Source organism: Tauraco erythrolophus, chromosome 1 (genome assembly GCF_009769465.1).
Source record: "Tauraco erythrolophus isolate bTauEry1 chromosome 1, bTauEry1.pri, whole genome shotgun sequence".
Lineage (NCBI taxonomy): Eukaryota > Metazoa > Chordata > Aves > Musophagiformes > Musophagidae > Tauraco > Tauraco erythrolophus.
The window spans coordinates 21,904,123-21,928,193 of record NC_141465.1 but is presented as its reverse complement, the minus strand read 5'-3'; the positions used below and the strand labels follow the sequence as shown (position 1 = coordinate 21,928,193).

Here is a 24,071-nt window from a genome sequence, read left to right as displayed (position 1 = left end):
TGATGACTTAATCTGTCAATACGACTTCAAAAGTCACAAAGAGAATCCCACAGTGTGTCTGCATCAATTTTAATGTATCTTTCACAGAATGAAAATTAAATATTATTGATGGGTTATTTTATAACTGCAGGTATAAAAGTATAAAGCAGTCTCAGTATTCACAGAAAGAAGAATGATTGTCTATGTTTGGTGGTTTTTTTTCCCATTACTCAATCGATAATGAAAAAAAGAGCTAAAAGCTATCTTACTGTGTTTCAGTGACCTTCTCTACCTGTACCATCAAACATGACATGGACTGATCATCTGAAAACAGTCACAACTTTAAATAACATAAATCTGTTCAATAGTGTCATGAGGGCATAAGTAACTTAAAACCTGGTTTGGCAGCTGAAAGATAAACTCGAAGTTCTGAGGATATGTGAACATCAGATATTTCTAAATTACTTTTTGTAACAACAGGCAGGGTGTTAGTACTCCTTGTTTTGGCTAAATTCCAACTACCGTAATTTCATTTGCATGTTCAAATGACACTCTGTGTTTTCCACTGCATAATTTATCCTTTACTTCTTGTCCCAACCTGTAGCAATGCACAGCAATGCACTGTGAGGCCATTAGTATCTTTCTTTTCAGACAGTCAAAATAAGTTAACTCACACTTTGTATTTGACTTTGACAAGTTTGTAAAGAGCTTTGCAGTTGTCAATGGTAAGAGGTTGATCGATCTGTGCTCTACAGAAGAAATCTAATGCCACTGAAAAACACGGCAAATTTAAGTGCCACTGAAGTTGATGGAAACTTCTATTACCTTTAGAAATACAAAGATATCATTCTGCATATCATGCCTTCGCTTTTATAAAAGTACCAAAAAAAAATTATTTTCCTAAGACATTATACAAAACAACTATCCATGAGATCAATGCAAAGCTTATATTCATAATAAAGGAAATACATTTCAATGAATTAGATTTTTTCCAAGTTCAGATGACATAGGTCATTAAGAGAAAAACTCTTCAGGCTAAGGTCCTTAATTTTCTTTTTAAAATTTATCTCTCATCTTGCCATAGCATTCTCCCAATGGTAAACGAATAAAAGCGGATTAAGAAATGTGGTTTACCACTTGTGAGAAACCAGAGAGGTTACAGTGCTATTCCTCCAAGCACTCTCAATTCAGTAGGTGTAAATAAACAATTTTATTCTCCAGGTTCACTGCCTGTTTCTAGCACTGCATTATTGCTAAGTTTTCTACAGGGCAAAGGCCTTGTTTATGGAAACTCTTCTCTGACAACTGCTTCCCTCTCCTCAAAGTCTCTCCACAGATTGCACTTACCCTCTTTCCGCCTAAGTGCTAAAATTATTACTTTTCCTGGGTTTCTTTGCTATTAAAAAGATGAAGTATTTCTGATAATTGGCAAGTTGGCCTCATACCAGCATATATTATTGCTTGCAGTCACGCTCCCTGGAGCTTTTTTATCTCAAATTTTGTCCGAACTGCTCCTTGAAAGGAATGTATGATAATATTCATTTGTATCTCATTCTATTGACTTCCATACAGATTGAGGTTTTTTCCCTTGCTATACAGCAATATCAAAAAAAAAAAAAAACACCAGGGAAAAAACAGGTAAATGGAGATGCTAAGCAAACAGACACACAATAATAGGGATAAAGAGCTAGACAGCAAGCAATCTGAAAGTAAGCTAATTCTAGTGGAGGAAGCTAAAAAAGAGCCAGTTAAATTAACAGCTCGAACAAAAATCCATGAATTGAAATATAGTTACTAAATACAAAATTGAAATATTGCATTACACAATATCCAAGACCTTAAACCCATGACAGAGATGGCCAAAACAGGATTTTTATGTTCAGTCACATGCAATCTGCAAATTCATGCAAAGCAGGTACCAAAGTAGTGTCATATCATCCCACTGCTGCCTTCAAATAAAAAAAAACCAACTTAGGATTGATAAAGTAAATGTATCATTACCATCAGTAACTTCCAAGTAGGCTTTTGTTATGATACTTCCTGCAACGTTTAAAGTCTGACAGATATAGTATCCAACATCAGATCTCTGGACATTGGTGATAGTGAGGTCACCTGTCTGGGAAACTGAAAATCGGCTGGATGACTGAGGGGGCTGGTATGAAAAAAGTAGATTCTACAAGATGTATAGGAAAGAAAATGGGAAAAGAAGGGTTAAATAAATTCAAACATCAACAATCTTAACTTTAACATATATATATATATAAACAAATTCATCTTTTCACATCATACATAAAACATTCTGCTCTTCATACCTTAAGCATGTCTATACCACAAAGTTAATAGCTTTTGTAGGATTTTTTGCAATAAAACGGGAGCAGACATGCACATATAATTGTGTAAATCTTTTGGGATTGCTCTAACACTCACTATAGTCAATATTTAAGAGGCACTAGTGACGATGGGATATTTACAGACACTGTAATGGTGCAAGCAACTGTGGTGAACCTAAGTAATTTGCTTTAAGACCCTTTTTCAGAACTTACGCCAGGGCACTCTATTTATTTCATTTAAATGCAGATGTTGGTTTACTTATTTGTATCTTAACTTTGGCATTCCTAAGAATGGAGTCGTTTTTAAAAATAGATGCTTTTTATGTCTCCCTAATTATAGTGTTTGTGTTCTATAACGAGCCTTATAATATAGAATTAAATCCTATGTCAGTTTCTACTTAGATAGTTTTAGTATGAAGTACATAGTTTTAACCAACACTGGTCAAAAATCAGAACTGCAATCGAAATAATACAAGTCCTTTACACTAAATACTGATTTCGAATTTCTACCTCTGGCTGAACAATTTGTGAATGAGAATACTTTAAGGTTGCAGAGGCTGTTTTTTATCTCTCTTTTTTACTTAACTACATTTTGCATTTCCAAAAAATCATCCAAAGGAACAGGACACAACATCCTCTACTTCAGTATTGGCAAACTCTATTCATTGACATCCTCCTCCAGTTCCCTCAATCATCACAAGTGGTCACCACTCAGTAAAGTCAAAAATGAATAAGAAAAATAATGTACTAGACAACAGTTGGCCAAAAAAACCCCCACCCATGCCATACAAAAATATAAACATAATATACTGGTGTACCATTGAAGATTATAATCTAAATTTGGTTAGCAGTCTAGTTGTACATAGATATTTAGACAGAAATGTTGCAAATGGAGTAAAGAAGTCAATCTCTATGCATTCTCAATTTCTCTGCCCTATTGTTTTGTAACACAAAGAACCCTGTCATGTTTTTGTACCATTCATTCCTTCATTCACAGGAAAACCAGAAGCCCATATTCCTTCTTTCCTTCCAATAAAGAATACTTTGTGTCACATCCCTCCTTCAAAAGATGACTCTGAAAGAAAACTGTGATTCCTTTGCTGAGCTATATTGTGTTTCACCACTGGCTTTCAAGATCTTTACAAAGAAGCTGAAAATATTTTTCCCTCTCATTCGAAAAAGGAAGCTGGGAGATAAAGTGACCTATTCAGGTATGACCTGTCAGCCAACTGAGTGAAAAGTGGATATCCTTAGTCCCAAACTAGTGTCCTACTCATGCAGTAATGGAGACCAACACAGCAAATGGTTTCATTTGCCACACTCACACAAACGTGAGTTTGGCACTAATAAACTAATAGCTGTCCCATAAACTTTCTGAAAATTTGGGAGTGTTTGGGAGTTCAAACCAACTTCAGCATTAGTCATCTCTTCATATCTTAAAAGTTATCCCTGTGAGGTGAAAAAGATTTTCATAGGAGTGAAACATGGAATGTTTCTAGTTGTTTCATAGATTTATTTTTACATTCATGGAGAAAATAGGAGATTGAGCAAAACATAGATATCCTTTTTAGTAAAGCTGTCATCACATAGCATGCGTGTGACTTAGAAGTAGAGAAAAAACATCTGGCATGTCCAAGCTCTAGACCCGTTTTCCTCATCTTTAAAACAATAACTGAAGTATTTTTTCTCTCATGTGACATCATCTTTTCAAGAAACTGCCAGGAAGAAGGGACAGAAAGTTTGTTTTACCTGACTTCCCTCTCTCCGCCAAAAGATGGCTGGCTGAGGGTTTCCAGTTGCTTCACACTGGAAAGTCACCGTTCTCCCAAGTGCAGCTACCTGATCTCGAGGCTTTACAACAAATTGTGGAGGCTCTGAAAGGAAAATACCGAAAAAAAATAAATCACGCTACTATCCGAAGACCAAAGGTAGCCTATTTGAAAGCACAATTTGCCTACTGACTTTAAATGGTGCAAACCAGAATAGTTAAGTTTCTTTAACATGAAGAGGCAGCACACAGATACATCAGTGTCTAACAGCCAGAGCTTCAGCATCATTCAGATCATCTTTTCTGTTGCTGGACCTCCCAGTTAAAAAAATCTGACTGTGGATCACTTGCTTTTATTAGTGGCCACTGATACGAGGAAGTGAGTCCCACCAACTTAATGAGACAACTTGCAGAGTAACAGTCATGGATATGAACAGATTTGTTACAACCTGGTTTTTAGAGGAGACGCACGGCTGCAAGTCAGAACGGAGAAATCTTTGAGGGACAACTGGCCCACAGGCCCCCACTTTGTCAAGGGCTGCAATAAACATTGCTGAATAACTATTTAAATTCATGGCTTATATGCACAAAAGTCATCATCTTTGACTTAGGAAAGCTGAGGAGAGAAAAAATCCTTAATTGCTTATATAAGAGACTTTTGATGTAGTCAGGGTCTCAAAAAAGTTTTAAGTCAAAAGTCCCAGAAATACTATTGAACAAATTATAACCATTTAAAATTTGCAGTCCAGTTACTGAAGAGGAATGAATTTAAAGAACAGCAGAGCTAAATGCTTTCCTCATTTACATAGGCAAGGGCATGTTCAAACAAAACTTATATGCAAATGAAGGCAAATTTGAAACATCTGCTCAGCCTAATATTATAAATACTGCCAGCATTGTCCAAACTGTTCAATTTATGCAGACTTCAAGAACCCCTTCATCCAGTAGTAAATAGAATGTCAAAAAATCATGTCAGTCACAAAAAAAAAAAAAATCAGAATAGATGACAGCATTAGATATCTTGATAGGGTTAGTGTAGAAAAAAAATATATCGTTTTATAGGCGGTTAACTCTCACTTCTAGAAAAATATGCATTAAATGAAAGTCCAGTTCCTTCTGATCATCTGTCCTAATTATTCTTTCCCTCTTCTTTGGGTTGAGAATAAAGGGGATGTTTTGAATCCAACTTTAATAACTCAAATGTTTTTGATGTGCAGTTTTTCGTTTTTTTTTTCTTTCAAACATTTTAGTATTTACAAGATTTTCCTTTAAAAAGAGTGTGAATCATATAATTTAAAGATATTACTGAATGTGTTTTATAAAAAATCAAGTAATTGTGGATTTATCTAGAATGAATTCAATAACACTCAAAGTGCTTTCTAAAAAAATTGCTTTCAGCATTCACATGTGCCACTGCTTTCAGTCATCTGTTCCCTCATGCCTTGTGTTTCTGCTCCCTATTGAGTTCATATCAGAATATACTCTTCCTACAACCCTCCTGCTTTCTGAGGAATTTTTAAAGCACAACATATTATTATTCACGTTTGGATGCAAATTCTACCTTTCCTAGAATTTTCTTAGATAAGAAACTACCCAAAGTGAAGGTGAGGCAGACCTACAGTAATTAGCAGACTTCAAAACATTTAGCTCTGAAACGTTCAACCAATATCCTGCAAGAAGATGTGGGAAGATTTTGACATGACAGCATATTTAATTTAGAAGGGAAGATGAAACTGTTGGGGGTTTGCCATGGGATTGTAAGGTATGATGGGGAAAATGGAGATGAGGGTGAAGCACCTTTGTTATGCTGTTGAATTCTAATAACAAGAATAAATTTAGCATATAGTTAAATTTAGGGCTTGGCTGGTACTGTACTAGTCTGTGACACAATGCCACCCAAAATAGAACTGCTGGTTTCTAAATCCTGTGCCTGTGCACAGGATTTACAAAATTTCAGATTTCATTAAACTTGAGAATAGGTACCACTATAAAGAGATTAAAATAGTTCTGACCAGCAGAGAAATAGCTGAATGCTTGTCATTCCAGTACCTGAAGACGACCGTTCAGGGACCACAGAACACAAAAAACTAGAGGAAATTCAGTCTTTTAGGTAATCATGCCAGAATTTATAAAATGTAAGTAAGTTTGTGTCTCTCTCTAGATATTATTCTAAATATGCATTTTGTATGCATATTATTCTAAATATATATGCATAATATCCATATATGTAGTATTCTAAATCTATTGCTATATTCAGACAAATAATAAAAATCCTATTAGCTTCAATGTCAGAAGAATGAAAACAAGGTTAAGTGAAACTTAATAATAAAGTTCCATTCAATGTTTACCGCCTTTTTTTTAACTTCACTTTGCTTTCACACCTTGGGTCACATACATGTGCTATGTGATTAACATACTGTAAAAGATGCTGAAATAATAATTCACTTTAGGAAAGAACAACTTTTATCCTTGAGATTTTTAAAACAAAAACAATTCTTTATAGAACACTTTGAAGTTCAACTAATGCAGTCACTGAAGAAAGAAGACATTAGGATTTGACTTGTTACATCATGTAAAAACAGAAAGTTAGCAACCCATTACCTTTCTCTTTGCCATTAAGTTACCCATACTTCATGCAGAATTTATTCTGTGCGATGTGTCTTGTCAGTAACAAGTAAAAGATGGGAGCTGACTGGTTGAAGGACATGGAAGGGGATGGATGGGAAGGGGAGGAGAAGTTCCCGTCACAGTGATACGATGATTAGAAGATGGCCAATAAAATTTCAACTTACCAGACACAACTAAAAACAAAAACAAAACAAAAAGAAAACATGGAATAAATAAAATTGAATAGACATGAAACAAAATAAAAAATAAAGCAAAATTAAAAAAAAAAAAGATCCTTGATAAGGACCTTAGAAAGCACACATATATTCTGAAATATGAAAAATAGGTTAAAAATGTCAAACTCTAATTTTTTTATTTTATTTTTAAACAGAAGTCTCTATCCAATGTTGAAGAGGAAATTTCCTGTAGAGGAAAAAGGGCAACAGAATAAAATAATGGTGAGGCAACCTGGGTTCTACTCCAAGTCTTTCAAATGAACTCTTGTGTAACCTCTAAAATTTCTTTTTTTCATATTACCATTCCTTCTTTGCATCAGGAGCTTTCCATGGTAAAATTAACTTGATAACTCCAGTAAATGGAACAGTGACATTTACACCCTTTCTAAAGCACCCAAACATCTACAAACGGAAAATAATTTTCTGAGGCTGAGAACTATTACACAGGAAGTTTATTAAATAATTAATAATATGCTGAGGTATTTAGCCCACACATCAATCTTTTCAGTATAAGATTGCTGTATCAAGGTCATAATGCTCAGTATTAAACTGCAAATACAAACTAAACACAATAAAAATTAAAAGTTTCTCAAACCTTTTCTTCCCTCCCACCCCAAACCCCAATTTCACTTTATTAAAAAACAGATTTATTGCAAAACATTATATTTCTCAAGAGAAAATTCCTAGTGGAAAAATCATCTATTAAATTATCTTTCAACTACAGTTGAAAATTTTCATAACCTTTGAAATGGCACAGATCCTGGCAGGCAAATTTCGCTTATAGAAGAAAGGTATGTTAAAAAGCATTCCAACCACATATCACTAATTGAAAGAACAGATTGAAAATAAAAATGTAAAAATAATGGATTTCTAAAATATACACAGACACTGTCAAAAAAGTCAATGAAAAAAAAGGTACTTGGTATAAGATAACTACAGTAAAGTCCAGAAATACGGATTTTTTTTAATGCCTGTTGCAAATACCAAGCCCTTCAACACTTTGGTCTTATCGCTTTATGTTGAGAGTAAAACAACTACTGTTCAGTAGGGCACACTTTCATATCGAGTAGGTAAGCACCTGCAATACATCATCCCCTAATAAAACACATGGAGGAAACCAATAATATCCAGTCTGCCAAAATTCATTAAGCATAAGGAATACTGGCTCACTGTTCAAATAAATACAGAAGACTCCAGGTGTATTAAGAAAATGAAGCAAAAAGAGAATCAGATATAATACTGGAATTTGGATCATGTTGAAGCCAAGAAGTTGCAACTGAATGTGCCAAAACCAGATCAAACAGAATTTGGTTTTTATGTTATTAGAGACGGTTTTTAAAGAAATAATACAAAACAGAGGAAGTTGAGATTATCATTTTTCAAAGTTTTGATTTTCAGTTTGAAGGAAGTATTCTGGATGTACGTTAGCCTTCTTTAAGTTTGTGGGTTCAGCATTTCTCAAAGAGAAAATCAGCACAGATCATTCCACTCAGATTGTCTTGGCAAGTCTATGATTTGTAAGAGGGAAGGCCAAGAAATGATACACAAGAATTCCTGAGAGAAATATACTCGTCCCCAAGACTCAGCTCCTACCTGCTTTTGATCGTGTGTAAGTACATTATACAGTAACTGCTCCTTTTTAACTGAAAAGCCCCCTACTAAACTTGCAATTACCATTTGACCTGCTCTGGAATTAGAAATGCTTCTCCATAAAACACAACTCATACTCTACATGAAATAGCCTGATAAGAGAAGGGAGCAATTCTTGCATAGAGAAAGTAACTATAAATTACCAATTTTCCATTATTCGAGCAGTGCCAAAAAGAGAACAGTTCAGCCTTCTTGGTAGCAATGCAAAGCTGCCTAAGCCCTCTAATGAAAGCTCACCTGAAAATTCTAACAGATAGAAAGTTGTCTTGGTTGCTCAATTACATTTCTTCAAATTAAATTAACTTGTAAGTGCTGAATTTCTACTTTTCTTTTTACCAGATGATTTGGTATCATAGGTCAAAAATAACCCTGTGAAGCAAATGTATTTTTTTGCCCACCTGTAAAAACAGAGGATATACTGATACATGAAAACAAATTCTTGTAGAAACAGGGCATCATACTGGTGGCAAATTTGCAGCAAGAGCAAAGGGTGAAATTTCATAGAAAAACCTAAATCACTTCTGTCAGAGGTATGTCATGGTTTAAAAGAACAACAATAGCAACAACAACAAAGACCACTTTAGCAGTTTGATTTACATCGTATTGATGTCTAAGGTTACTAAAACTGAGAAATAGTTTTTCCTCTATTATGGCACATTTTATTTGACAGCACTTTCAATTATAAAGTAAATTAATTCCCCCTGCGTTAATCATGGCTTTCCACATGGCAATTAGGAGGAATAACTTGTTTGTAAAGACAGGAAGGTAGCATGTAAAACCACAAATACCAAAGGAATAATATTTTTGCCTTTCGAATAATTTCCTTGACATGCGAGGTTTTTTTCAGGGAAGTCATGTCCAGTCACTGAACAAAAACCAAAAGAGAAGTGGTTTCCAGCCTAGCGACGTGATCTTTTAATGCCTTATTCTTGCCAGCAATCCTATCAGCCTCACTGGGACTATTGGTATTACTAAATGCACTTGCAGGAGTAGGAATTTGCAGTTTTAGAACTTGAACTACAGACTAGTATAGTTGCCAGATGTTAATGGAGCAACTATTTGGTAAACATAGTACTGTAGGGTCATAGGATAATCAGGTTGGAAAGCAACCTCGGGAGGTGTCTAGTCCCACCTCCTGCTCAAGCAGGGTCAGCTACTGGGTGAGACCAGGTGGCACAGGGCTTGATCCAGTCAGGTCTTGAAAACTTCCAAGGACTAAGAATGCACAGCCTCTCCGCGCAACCTGTTCCACTGCTTAACTGTCTACCCAGTGAAGAAATTTCTCCTTATATGCAGCCTCAATCTTTCTTGTTTCAGCTTATATCCATTGTCTTTTGTCCTCCCTCCATGCACCACTGTGACAAGCCCAGCTCCATCTTACCAACAACCTCCCTGTAGGTACTGGAGACGGCTGTTATGTTCCCCTCAAAGCCCCTTCTTCTCCAAGCTGAGCAATCACCATCCTCTCAGCCTCTCAGGCTGAAACGTCAACATACCATATGTAATGCCTGTCTCTCTAAATAACACATTTTGTAATTTTTCTCTCAAAGATGAATGCAAGTGTTGATCTGGTGTTTCTCTATAACGCATTGGTTTCCTTATATTTAGAATTGAATATTAGAGATTTCTAATTAAAAATTTTCTATTTCTTAATATGATATGGGACAAGCTATAAACTTCGAGTACCCTATTCTTGAAAGCTGTGGTAATAAATATCTATCTCAAAAAGAGTACAATTACAGAGATTTTCATTCATTTATACTAATAATGCCCTTTTGAGATCTGAGATTCAAGGTAGTACTTAATTACTAAACAGTATTTAGTTCTGTGTAGTTAATACTCATTAATTATTGTTCTGACTGATTATTTACAAATGCCTTCCAGGTGCTCAGAACATATCTTGCTATTCAGCTGACAAAAGCTGAACACTTTTGACTTAAGCTCAAGATGTTTCATTTTTGATTATTTAAATAAAAATCGTCACATCTTCAAGGACTTCTTCATACCCTTACAGTATATAGAGGCTATTATAGAAGATGCAGGAAAGTATAATTCTACAGCAGAGAAATGAAACAAACACAATCTTCAGGCCAATAATTACGTACAACCATCAAGCTCATATATAATCTTTAGCTTCCGTATAAATCCTTGGCCAAATGCTTAACCTAGGAAATAGCAGTCACAATGAAATTTAGATTGCATTCAATTAATTTTGTGACACATTAATCCCAGTTCAAGTGAAAAATACCAGAGGTTGAATATGCCTGCAGAAACAAACTGAAAGGAAGGAGATGGGATCTGAGTAGGAGCCTATGTGCCGGACATGAGAGCACAGCTCAGGAGCGCAGGCATTTCTGATGGATTTGGTCAGATAGAGACTAGACTGTGTGAGAGGAGGAACACCAGAGCTAGCAACAGAGACAGCAGAGAGATAGCTACATTATCTGTCACGGAACATTGCAGTTCTACAGAATGGCTGAAACTCAGCTGGTTTTAAGCTCTGTATTAAATGAGTGAGTGAGAAACCCACTGTTCATAATCTCTGTCTGAAATGAGTGGGTAGAGAAAATTTGTGTACTAGAGTTACATGCAAAGGAAATGTGAGAGTCTGAATACATTTAGCAAACTGGTCAAATTCTGACTGCTCACTTCTTAAAATAATGAAGAAATTCTGAACAATTTTATTTTCCAATTCCTTCCTTAATTAAAACAAATACTTAGCTAAAAAGCTGTCAATCTTTTCGGCTGATAAATATGTTTCATGACTAAGCCTGCTAAATTCTGAAATCTAATTAACTACTTTTTACCTTCAAGCATCTGTAAAAGGACCATTGAATGTCGTTCTGCAACATGACTACCAGAAATTTATGTTGATATTTTGCAAAAACTATTATCAAGGGAGATAGTTTAAGACAATGTGCCATGTTTCATTTCCCTTCTAGTGATTTGTAGGCTATTTGTTCTTATCAAAGCAATCTGAAACACCCAATATCCTTGATATGCACATCTCTGCAGTCATTTGTGGAAAGTATCACTTTCTACAGAGAAATAAACAAAGACCAACATCTCTTTTTCTGAAAACATATAAATGCTGCCATTCAGCTGTCTCCTGGCTTCAACCTGTGAAAAATACGGGAAAATAATACCGGGTACTATACAAAAGAATTGAGGTGTATCGCTTTTCATCCTCATTGGTCTCTCTATTTTCAGCTGTCACATCTTGAGGTCTAGACGCATATATAAATAATGCATATTTTCCCAGATTTTCTGATAAAATCACATGTAAGACCAGACTGAGACACCCTTACGCACCATGAATGTTTCCACAGTCCTAGAGCACAAAGGGTGATATAGTGCAGTACAAACTTCTGAGGCAAGGTCTAACAGTCTGGCAAAAAGCATGTCACAACCACATAGTTGAGGCAAAATGTTTACATGAGATTTTTGATGTTTCAAATCAAAAGTGATGACTTGTAATTCCAAACTCCCAGCAAGGGAGTGATCATGGTGTATTACACTTACGATGACTGGAAAAATTCTGTTTTGGATTGCTGTTGATGTGTCAGATAAGCACTTCTGAAGTTTAAAGAACAAGTGATTGCGGTAACTTCAAAGTTACCGAAGGCAAGAAGACAGAATCTAACTGGAAAAGAAACAGATTCATTGCTTTTTTATAATGGTATTTACTATAAGTAAGAATACAAAATTAAGAAAGAAAGCAGTCAATTGATATGAGAAAAAACAGTTCTGATAGCAAGATCATCTTTAGAAGTTGCAGAAACCTAGAAACCGGTAACAATGTTTCAGACTCATGCACTGAACAGCCAGTAAGGAGAAAATCTCAGCATCAATTAGCTGCTGTGTTCCTTGACATAACTTCCCAATCAGTCTTTATTTTTACGTATTTATTTATGATTGTTTATGATTGACCTGCATTGCCTCATCTGTTAGGAGTCCAAATAGAGAAGACTTCTCATGTGCTGGGCAGTAACTCAGGCTGGCCAGAGTCTGTGCCTTAGGGGAAAGTGCCGCTCTTAGGGTATCGGCGGGCTGACAGCTGCCTTCTCAGCTGACTCAAAATCAAGGATTCTCTCTCCTGTAGGAAGCTGTTCTCAGCTCTGCGGCAGGAGCAACAGGCAATGAGTTTGTTGGTTCCATTATCGGCGTTAAAATGTCACTAAGCTTCTCTACCCTTTTTGGCGGCTTAAACTCCACTCTCTGCCGACAAACAGCACAAGATCTGTGCATTAACCAAACCTCCTGCTTAGGTGCCATTCTGTTTTCAGGAGCTACCAATTGGTTTTTTGACTTCTTGAGGATTTCTGGCCATTTTGAGATTTAATCTAGGCTGAGAGGTGTTTCCCTCCTCAACTCTAATTGATGGAGCTGGGCAGTAAAATCTGTCTCTCAGCTGTGTCTCAGTCGTGGAACTATATAATCTTAATGTCTGTTTCATAGCAGGCTAATGAATCTTCCCTTTAAAACATTTAAAAGGTCAAGATGAAAAGGACTATAAGTGTGTGTGCACATGTGCAGGAATCTACTGCAAAAATTTGTGGGAAGAGAACAGTGTGTGAAAGGTGTTCACATGAGATTTTTTGATTTGCAACTGATTTTGCTGATACTAGCCACAAAATAAGAAAGTTCATAATCTCTCCTTCTGCAGGATTCAATGAAGATTTCTATGATAAAACTCAAAAATATGGAAACACACTTTGCAGTGTGGTTTTAAGAGGTAGCGCTTCTCCGGTTAATACATGTAGTATGCAAGTTAAAACATTTATAAATCCTGTAGTCATTGCCCTGAGGTGACAAGAGAAATATGAAATATGGGGGTTAGAAGACAGAGAGAGGGAGAGAGGGATTTAAGTTCTTCCAGAAGTTCCTCTCCTAGTCTCCCCTCCCTCTTCCTTGCTCTGTGTCCTCCTAAGCCATCCTATAAACCAAATACAATTTAGAGAGCACACTTAGGATAACTCTAATTCCATTTATTTAAAAACTAGAGTAATGCAGTAAACTGTGGAGTCCTGTTTCCCCGGCTCCCCTTTTAGAAGAAGAGTTGTCTTCCCCTGTGTTTAAAAAGAACTGAGGTAATTTTGGGCGCTGTTGCAATCTAAGTAGTCATGGCTACAAATATTTATACTAAAGCCTTTTACGAGGGTGAAAAAAGATAGATGAATTTTAAATAAGCCTTGCAGAAGTACAAGAAGATTATGTAGCTGGATATTACTTGAATAATTCTTAGGAACTTCCTACTGCACTTTTTGACTTACAGTGGATCCAACGGAATGGCATTTTTTCCCCAGCTGTTTATGATAGCACGGTTTTCTTGGAAAGAAGTACTTGAAATCCATAGCAACCTTCTTATAATAAGTTAAAGCTATTTATGAAAAGTGCACAAAGCCCCATGATCAATGGATACCAAACACACACTAAAAATGGAAGGACAATAAATCTCTACAGTGAAGTAACTTTTGACCATTAAAAAATGTTATTTTGGACATGCAATACTCAGTAAGGAGTACTGTCAACTGAAATAGATACTACTTCAAAAGACTGGACTTCTTTTTATGAGGACATTATACACCCCACATACAGACAACTTGAGTCTACATATGAGACACTAATACCTGAACTTACTTTTTTTGATAGTTATCTAGAAGGTAACCATGACACATTAATAAATTTCAGTTATAGGTAGCAAAAAATACAACATATAAGAATTCTATGTAAGATGGAATTAGCCATCAGGTACTTGTAATTTTTAATGTGATGGAGGTAGAAAAGGGAACGAGCTGCTTAAGCAAATTTGCAAAAATAAAATAATTCAGAGACGCAGCCTGATTTTCATACAGTGAAGCAGTGGCTCACCTCTGCCAAAAGACGATAATGCTATAAAAAATTGCTAGTAGTCTGAAACAAAAGTGTTCCTGCAGCTCTGACGGTCTAGGGATATTAACAAACATGTTTTGAGGTTAAATCTTCAGCTTGGTTAGTAGCACTCTTTGAGAAAAAAAACTGACTAGATCTGAGCACCCAAGAACTCTGAAGGAAGAGGTACAGAAAAGGCCATCAGACCTTGCTGGTGGAAGACTGGACCATAGCAGAACTCTCAGGTGACTTCTTTGTCTATACCAAGACTCAAGTATCAATGTGTTACATTAACTGTCTCAAAAGAGAGAGCGGTTGTTTGATTTGAGGAGAGGCAAGTCATATGTGAGCTCACATTATGCTACTGAAAGATGCAAAGAGAACAGAATCCCCTTCAATGCTGTGTTTAGAGAGTGTAGGACATTGTGAGAACAAGATAAGCAACCTGATGTCCATCCAGACAGCTTTGTGTTTTTGTTTCTTAATCCTCTCATCCTTATTCTATACTCAAATGGCAAAAAAAAATTCATCTCAAACTTTGGGAATTAATGTGTGGCCGTAGCAATATAAGCGGCATGAAGATATCTCCCGCAGAAAACAACGTGAGCATACTTGATATTTAGCAGTTTAACTTGAAGACCGAGGTTTTTTCTTGCACGGGACAATTCTGATACCGAGCCTACTAGGTGATGTAGTTCACGTATAAAGACTGCAAGATACTGTATCACCAGTTCTTGAGTGTTATTCAGCACCTAACAATAACATATCTTAGTGTTCAAACAAAACATAATTCATAGTAAAAAATGGTACTCAAAACAGCTTATCAAAATAATGTTTGAATGCACTGTTATTGTAAGTCAGCAATTTTTCTGTCAAAAAACAATTCAGAGAGGACTGATTTTAATGATGCATGTAAACTAACAAAAAATAAGAGAGTACACTAATAAACACTGTATAGTCCTTATGAAAATTACTTACAGGCTATAAGCAAGGCAAAAATAAAGTGTGCATTACCCTTTTATGGATATTTAGCGTAATTTAATAAAGCCTAGGTTTATTGCAGAATGAACATACAGCAGAAGAAATGTTTAATGAACAACCAATGAAAATCATTATTCCTTGCACTCTATTTAATTTCATACATAAAACCAAAAATGTGCAAACTCAACAACTTGTAGTAAAATTCTACTTTGTCTGTTCCAAAGGCAGAATTATTGAAATGTTATCTTTAGAACAGCAGCCACAAAATAAAATCTGCAACAGTGAAGCATGATACAAAACCAATTGATTTTCCCCTAGCAATGGGATTTAGGAAATTGCAGGCACTAGAAAACAGTCTTTAGATTTTGTTTGCTACTTTTTAATTGAGTCCTAAAGTATGCTACACAAATCTACTTCCTTCAGTTCTCTGCAGCGAGTGATTAAAAGGTAGAATTTTTAAGAACTTTACAGTACATAAAACCATTTGAGCAGGAGAAAGCCTCTAGCTTCAACTTATTTTTGTAGTAATGTTTCTCCAAATTATTTGGACTCCTTCTGCTCTACTTGCTCAGAAACATCTGTCTCAAGTCGTTCTTTCGAAGTACTAAATTGCACAAAGGTATCTCAAAAGTTTTTAAGACTTATTTCCCTGTAAGCAATTGCTCTCACTGTTGTGAGACTCTATGCAAAAAAAATAAAACTCCATTTAAAAACCATAGAAGCAGTTATTTATTGAAATATGTTACATGGATTTGAAGCAACTATAAATCACTTGAAAAAAATAATTTGCTGAAATATTTACTGATTCCTTCTTTTACCTATATTTTAGAAACGCTTCAGGAATCTCAGTGTTCATCACTTGCATCAGGAGAACAAGCACCTTCAGGGCACTAATCTCTTCTTCAGATAGTTTCCTCATTTCCTTCTGATTAACTTTTAAGATTTATATTCTTTCACCAGAAATACTGGCAGTCAAACTCCTCAGATGCTTGATAGAAATCTGAAGTGCTGTCATATTTTACAGCAGTCATTAAGGGAGAAAGGGCTGTTTCTTTAAAGCTATACAAATCTCAAGAGATGGTTTCTCTCGTTCATCCTGCCAAAAGTTATTAATTAAAGAAATCTTGAAGTTCATACAACGATCACTACTCTTCCTTCCTCTTTCATGAGGACCGAAGATAAAATATGGCCTAAAATTAGTTCTTTCAAAAAGAGAAATACTAACTTAAAGAGACCATGTAAACAAGCTCAGACTTAAACTCAAATCCTAGCTTTAAAATTCAAGTCGTTAAATTCACCCATGACACTGTGAAGCATAAGAACCACCATATACCTCAACAGCACTTCTGTAACCCCATAAAAATCTGGATTTTGTCTTTGTTATTTGAATGTAGGTAGCTTAGACGTCTATAAAGTAATTACATTTACAGCAAACTTACAACGTGTACCAGCGGCCTGACTTAGTGGAAACATTTATATCATATCTGACAGATAAAAGAGCAAATCCTATTCCTATTCATTCCAGGTGGTATTCTCAGTCCTACCCAGAAGCCTTATCAAATAGAGGACTTTTGCAGCATGCCTTGAAGATACTTTGCACAAAGAGAGGGTGGAAGGAGGAGGAAATTCCAGACCCGAAGCATGTGCCACATTTTCAGATTAAAATTCCTTGTCAGTTGACTAGTACAGCAAAATCACAGCTAGAGTCACTTATCAAAAGTTCTGCTCACTACCCACCTTGCAGACAAGCTTTGTTAACCCTAAAATTAATGACATCATAAGCTAAAAAATCTTGATATCAAAGATCACCAATGTAAAATATGAATTGGTCAGGGTAATTTCCACAGGAATTCTTTTTTCTTGTCAAACCAATAAAACTGAGTATGCTTAGTGGCAAAACGTACATTTTACAGCTCAGTCACTGCTGCTGCATGTTTAGGTGCATATCAGGCAGTGCACTGTAACAAGCATTGTGAGCTTCTCCAGAACCACTGCTTGAGGAAGAAGAGCTAAGAACTCAAAGTTTGAGGAGTGATGTTCACTACCAACCTGGTAGTGACGGACCGACAGTCACCAACAGCCGAGGTGTTGGTAGTATTCTTGTGAAGTCCTCAAGTCAACTGACCTACTTGATGTGTTTCTCTTTTAACTCCTGCTGAGAAGCAACTACACTGCCATTGCTATGATGGTTCTTGGCCAACTGCATAGCAGGACTTCCACTGGAGCCATAATTTCCACTTTTATCAGAAAGTAAAGCTCATTTTAGCATTAATTATAAACTTACTATAAAATTAGGTGTTAAAAAAGTTGAATTAAGTACTGCAAATGGGAGCGAAGGAAATGGAAGTAGGGAGAAACATATATAACCTTTCGTTGTTAGATTTACTTAAAACCATTTTTATGATTAAATGTGAAATTTTCACATTCTTGAAGAAATCCTACTTCTGTTTCCATTAACGGTAAAACTAATTCTCTTTTAGAATTGAAGTTCTAAGGCATGCATTTTTTATAATTTTGTATGCCAGGAACATGGGCTTCAATTAAATTGTATATAATATTATTATTTCTAGAGTCTTGTTTCAAGGCATAAAACTAAGCAAATCATGTAATAGAAATCTCCATGAGAACATGAAAAGTATCTTACATATATATCACATACATACAAAATAAATATATCCAACTTGCTTAATGCTAGAGAAAGAGAGAAATCCACTGGTTCCAGGGACGGACTTTCAGCCATTGTTTCCCTTTTCTGGAGCATATCAGCTACTTGGTAATACATAATGTAATGGTAAAATATAGTGTAGTGCACTCTGGGCTGCTTCTTGGCTGTTTGTATTGACTGAGGTATTTATGTATATAACTAATCATCTTCCGAATGAAATGCTTCCACATGAATTTCTCAACATCCCTGGATGCCTTACATATACACTACACATTGCTGCAAAATGAAAACAAGGGACTGAGACACTCTAATTTTAGGAAAATGCAAACAACAGCTGGATTACATTTTCTTAACTACTTAATTTTCCAAGGAGAAAATAAGATAACTTGACAAACAGTTTCAAGGATGAAAATACTTTTTAAAAAGATGCAATAGAAAAATATCAAGTGAAGGGTTCAAACATCAGTACAGAACTCCACATTTGGTTTAGGAATATGACTGAAATCACAATAAAAATAGAGCTTCTGCACTTCGTGTAGGAAACACTCATAATCCCAGCAGTTCGGAGTCTGTATAAAGGAAAATAGTGATTCCAAGAATCAGAATCTGTGATGCTGGTGCCATGAGCAGGAAGAACATTAAAACGGAATTGACATTCCCTTCCCTCTTTTGTATTTTCTACAGTTAGCATTCTATTATATATATATAGTTGAACTATCTGAGCTGACAGCTCCTAGTCCACAGACAGACACAGCCCATGCGCCTAGCTCAGAGGCAGCGCTGTGCAGCGTTCCCGAAACTGGCAGCACCGCAGGACATGCACGATGCACTCCAACGCCTGCTAGATCAAGTCGGGTCAGAGCTGACCTGGAGGTAACAACACCACCAGATAGATCCTGGGCAGATCTCTACTGAGACACCACGTGAGCTATTTGCTGTGTTCCATCGACACGTCCCTGACACCTAGGTATCTCAGTTAGCCCCGCTCTTGCACGCTCCACCTTTTCATACCCCAGATAACCCTGTACAGTGCAGAACGTACACAGGCCAATCGCAGTGCTTGAGGCCTGAAAAATAACAAGTATAGAAGAGGATATGTCCTCTTCTTTGCAGCGCTACTAACCCTAAGGCCCGAGCAGCGTCCCGAGGAGCACTGCTTACGGCCCTTTCTGCCTCGTGCCGTGTTTCATTCAGTGCAGCAGATCCACTGTACAGACACTTGACAGATGATGAAAGCCCCTTTCCTAACATAGACATGCATCTTCTGGGGTTACCATTAAGAACTCTCTCATCCTTTCTTTGGAGTAAAGGCTGGCATGAAAACATTGCAGCCTATCGCTGAGATACTAGGGGGAAAAATCCTGCTCAAAAAAACCCCAAAATAAACCCAAAACCCAGATAAACCCATAACTGGGCAAAACCCCTCTTTGTCTTTAGCTGAATTTAACAAGTCTGCAAAGCAGCAGGTGTAACTTCTGAGGCCATGATTTGCAACATAGCCCTCTGTGTTCAGATATGTAACCAAAATAACTCTATTTGGCATAGCAGAACACACACTTATTAAACCCTACAGTCAACAGATCACGTGACAATTAGCGAAAGCACAGAAAAGACTTGTTGTTTCTATTCCTTAAATTATAAAAAAAAAAAAATACTATTCATTAAAAAAAAAAAAATATCCTTAAAGAGCTGTGTGTCCACAAACAGATCAATGTCATCTTAGCACTGAAACAAGAAGATCAAATCTACCTCTCTAGATGGAGCATAGTCAAAAAGTGGACTCATTAGGAAAAAAAGGAAAAGCGTTTTAAACAAGGGAAGAGGAGGGGAGAGGAAGGAAGAAGACAAGAATGAGGGAAAAGAAGGGAAAATGTGAAAAAATCTGAACGGAAAATGTATTCTAATGGAGAAAATGGAAAATGTTTTCTAAAGGAGTCTTTTTTTTTCCTTCTCATAAAACAAGGTCTCCTGGATACTCTAATAAATGGATTTTGATCATAATTTACTCCATTACCAACTACAAATTGGCCTTACACATTACAGTTTCTCACATCAATCCGCTCTATGAAGACATTAGCACAGACAAACGGCTCAGGAGGTAATCCATTCACACTGGGAAACCAATTATCCCATAACAACATCCACAGAGCAAAGCTGTTACAATGTAAATATCTACTGCGTGATACAAGTACTTAAAAAAAAAAACCAAAAAAAAGAATCTTGCTGAATCAAGACTTAGGTTATGATTATGTTCCTTAAAAGTACCATTTTATCACCAAAATTCAAAAGATCTCACTCTAGATCTCTAGCATATACATACTACGTTATTTTAAATCTAAATAGCACTGTTAACCCAAATAGAATGACAAGAACATCTTTGCTTATTATTTTCAATAAGACTGTGAAGGATTAGGGCTACTGATAGCTTATTTTCTGAAATGTAACTGCTCAACCAGTCATAAAGTAAATTTTCTTAATACTAACATTTTACAAGATTAACAGTTGGTATAAGACATGATCTTCAGAACAAATTGCCATTTATAAAATAATTCAGTATTTTTCTTTATTCTTGAATAAACTGTGCTCACATGTTAATTTTTTGTTCTAAAACACTGAGCATGAGCGCCGGTTATTTTGCAAAAATAAGGTATCAGTTTTGATGTTTAAACATCATAGTGACTAACAACACAGAACATCTCAAAATTCTTGGGTTTATGAGAGCCTCAAGAAAAGAATTCCTATTTCCTAACAGTTACAGATGTTAGGGACACCAAATGTTTCTAGGGGGAAAAAAAGCAAGCAGTTTAAGGACAAGACCTTTCCTGTTACAGTAAATGTGTCAAAGTAGAGGCCTGTTACCTAGTAAGATACTTTTAAGCCTGTACTTCCCCACAACCTCATAATGACTCATTCTCATTGAACAGAGAAAAGGACAGAAGGACCATCATATGCTTAGAAAAAAAATCAGGATGACATCATTGCCTGTCTGCCAGCCAGGAAAGGAAGAGAGGGATTATCTGAACAGTGAACATCTGGATTGTGTATATAAAGGCAATGAAGGATTTTTATACATGTTAGTTCACTGAGTTCCACTGAATTTTTATCTTACAAAGAAACAGTAGTGCTACGATACGCTGCTATAATGAAAAAGAAACAGGAATTCCAGTGGTTTGGGCTAGTATATTAAAAGATACACAAACAGCTTTATCATTCAGTGCTTCTTTACTAAATTTAATTGAAAAAATTTGGCAGATACTTGAATTTGTCTTTCTTTTCAAGTTAAACAAATGAAGTTTGGTAACACGAGCTTTCTTCTTTCTGTTAGGGTTTCAGACACAAAGACTGTAAGTGACATGATTCTGACCACACTGACTGCTTACAAAAAATTTTATATACGAAGTGCTTCAATTTCTTAAGAATACAACTCAAACCAGATTTATATTTTCACTTTTTTTCTTTTTTTTTTACAACACAGCATACAGTTCCTGAATAAGTCACAACTCTAATAGCTGTGTATAGACTCAACTATTCTGCATATAGTAACTCTATAAAGTTGCTGTGCAAAAAAAAAATCAACTTTATTCTAGATTGGAGTTCTATTCAAAGAAACATCCTTACCTTGAACTGTTAGAGTTGCTGACGCTTCAGCTTTTCCAACCATATTTTCTGCAACGCAAGTATACGAGCCCATGTCTCCTGCCATGACTTTCCGGATTTTCAAGGTATGATCATCACGGATTTCATATCTTTAAATATATATAGAAATAAACAATGAATAGGAATAATAGAAGTTTGTACAATTTCTGTAAAGGGTAAAAATAAGGTGGGTTTGCTCTAAAATATTTTTATTCCTATGCTTCCCTTAGAAATAAAAATATGCAGAAATCTTTATAAATTGATAATGTAAAATTAAAGTTTTAAAAGTAAAATATATCTAAATATTTGAAAACCTTATTCAGATTTTATTTGCAACGCGAGTCAATTTTACTGATGTCAGTAGAATTTCACTGGCGTAATACAATTGTAAAGCTCTAACGCAGAACGTTTTAATTGTTAGAAATCTTTTAACAAGTGAATGTAATAATAGTTATTATTCTCCCTACAATTTTTCCATCTGACTGAAGGATTTTTTTTAATATGGTTGAAAAGAAAATACTGCTCTCAAGAATATCAGAATTCCTTGAAAGTCAAAATAAATCACAATTCAGTCAATAATTTTTTTTAAAGAACAACGTGGCCTTTTACCACTTCCTCTCTTTTCATCACCTTTTTTCTCTTCTTTATATAATGCAGACAATGTGTTTCTCTTTAGGGGAAGTAGATTTTTCCCTTAAAAACACTATAGTTTTGATTAAAGCTATAGACTAGATTAACAGGAAGCTGGATTTGTATGACCAGAGATGTTACAGAGTTTCTTCTTTCAATACCCTCCCCTAGTAGGTTTTTAACTGATGATTGGGAATTCAAAGTAAATAAATAAATAGTCTATCTATCATAGAATGTACTTCTTATTTTAATAACGTGTTTTATTTTTTGGCCTGAATTAGAGCAATGACAGGGAAAAAAAAAGTTAATTGGAAACTTATTAACAAAAACATGTATAACCAAGGCAGCTTTCTACACTACCAGACCACATTTTATGTCAATTGCAATTCCAACATATACCTCTTGATGTTGCAATCTAATTTACTATTTGTTACACATTCTCCAAGACTTTTAGTAATCACAAAAGACTATGCAGGTGGATAATTGATCTGTATCAGATATTACTGACTGAACTTAGTTATTTTTTTGTTGTATTTGTCATGTGTTGTCACGACTAAAGTTTGAGAACAAGCCATTCTTAAGTTTCAATATAAATCATAACTTCAAATAGACCTCAATGGTAATTAGAAATGTCTTATTAGATCAGCCAGGCCTTTTCCACTCAAAAAAAGAAATGCTCAGGTGTTGAATGGCCACATCATATACCAAGCTAGAAGTCATAAAGAAGGTAACTCCACATAGCGCACCTTGTTTTTGGTAATTCCCCATCATCTTTCCTCCACCTTACTGTAGGGACTGGGTCACCTCTTGCCTCACACTTAAACTCTGCGCTGTCATCCACAGTCACAGCCAAATTACTTGGTCTTTTCACAAAAGATGGTCTCTCTAAAAGGAAAGGAAAAAAGGCATTAATCTAGTAGGTCTGTGCCCAAACTGCCATCTTCCCTGAACTGTGGCTCTTAGAGCAAAGGAAGGAGGGTGACGAATCTGATGGAGGTGCCTCTGCTGCTGCTCCTTTCACTCCCAGGTCCAGGCAGAAGATCCATAGCCCTCCAGGTGGCCAGCACTGGGAACCTCAGCACAGGAGGCAGACGCTTTCAACAGTGGCTCAGGATCAAAGCTCAGACTTCCTTACTCCTTACCTACACAAAAATCTAAATACAGACCGATGCTCAGACAGAAGCAGGCTTGCTGCAAGGATCCAGACAAATGGCCACTCATCTGCGGCACTGCTTCAAAAAGACAGAAGACACAAACCAAATGTTGTCTCACTGGAGGTTTTGACTCCATGGTGCTTCTCAATTGGAAGGCTAAGTAAGGCTCAGCACGATATCTCTATGAGGTTGCTTGCAGGTGTCAGCAGCAGCTAGTGTTCGATGCAATACTTTCCAATGCTACATTGGAAAGACATTTTCTTTCACTAGCACACATAAAATAAAACAAGCCAAAAATATCTGACAATGTCCTCTCTATAATTTTTATTCACAAAAATCTCTGTTGTCCCTGACTTACATTGCAGGACAAGGATGACCCAAGTCCTGGCTCACCAGAGTCAGATTAATTGCTGCATACTTTTTCTCAGGCTTTCTGAAACAAAACAGGATCTCAGTACAGGCTGTGCTATTTTGGCAACCCAGCTAATAGCTAGGAATTTCAGGAAAGGGATTGACGCACTTTTCTACCTGTAACAGGGTTCGAAGCTTTATGGTGCTGGGCTG

General features: G+C 36.1%; 1 protein-coding gene across 1 annotated transcript in view; it reads right to left on the bottom strand.

Annotated features, from left to right (window-relative positions):
• Positions 1–24,071, bottom strand: part of ROBO1 (roundabout guidance receptor 1) — a 542,241-nt gene that overhangs the window by 59,569 nt on the left and 458,601 nt on the right. Inside the window, exons 6-9 of the mRNA XM_086611694.1 lie at positions 23,100–23,238; positions 21,706–21,833; positions 4,059–4,183; positions 1,981–2,152 (exon numbers count right to left, since the gene is read on the bottom strand). Coding sequence (XP_086467820.1) covers positions 1,981–2,152; positions 4,059–4,183; positions 21,706–21,833; positions 23,100–23,238 — 564 coding nt within the window. The remainder of the gene's footprint in view (positions 1–1,980; positions 2,153–4,058; positions 4,184–21,705; positions 21,834–23,099; positions 23,239–24,071) is intronic.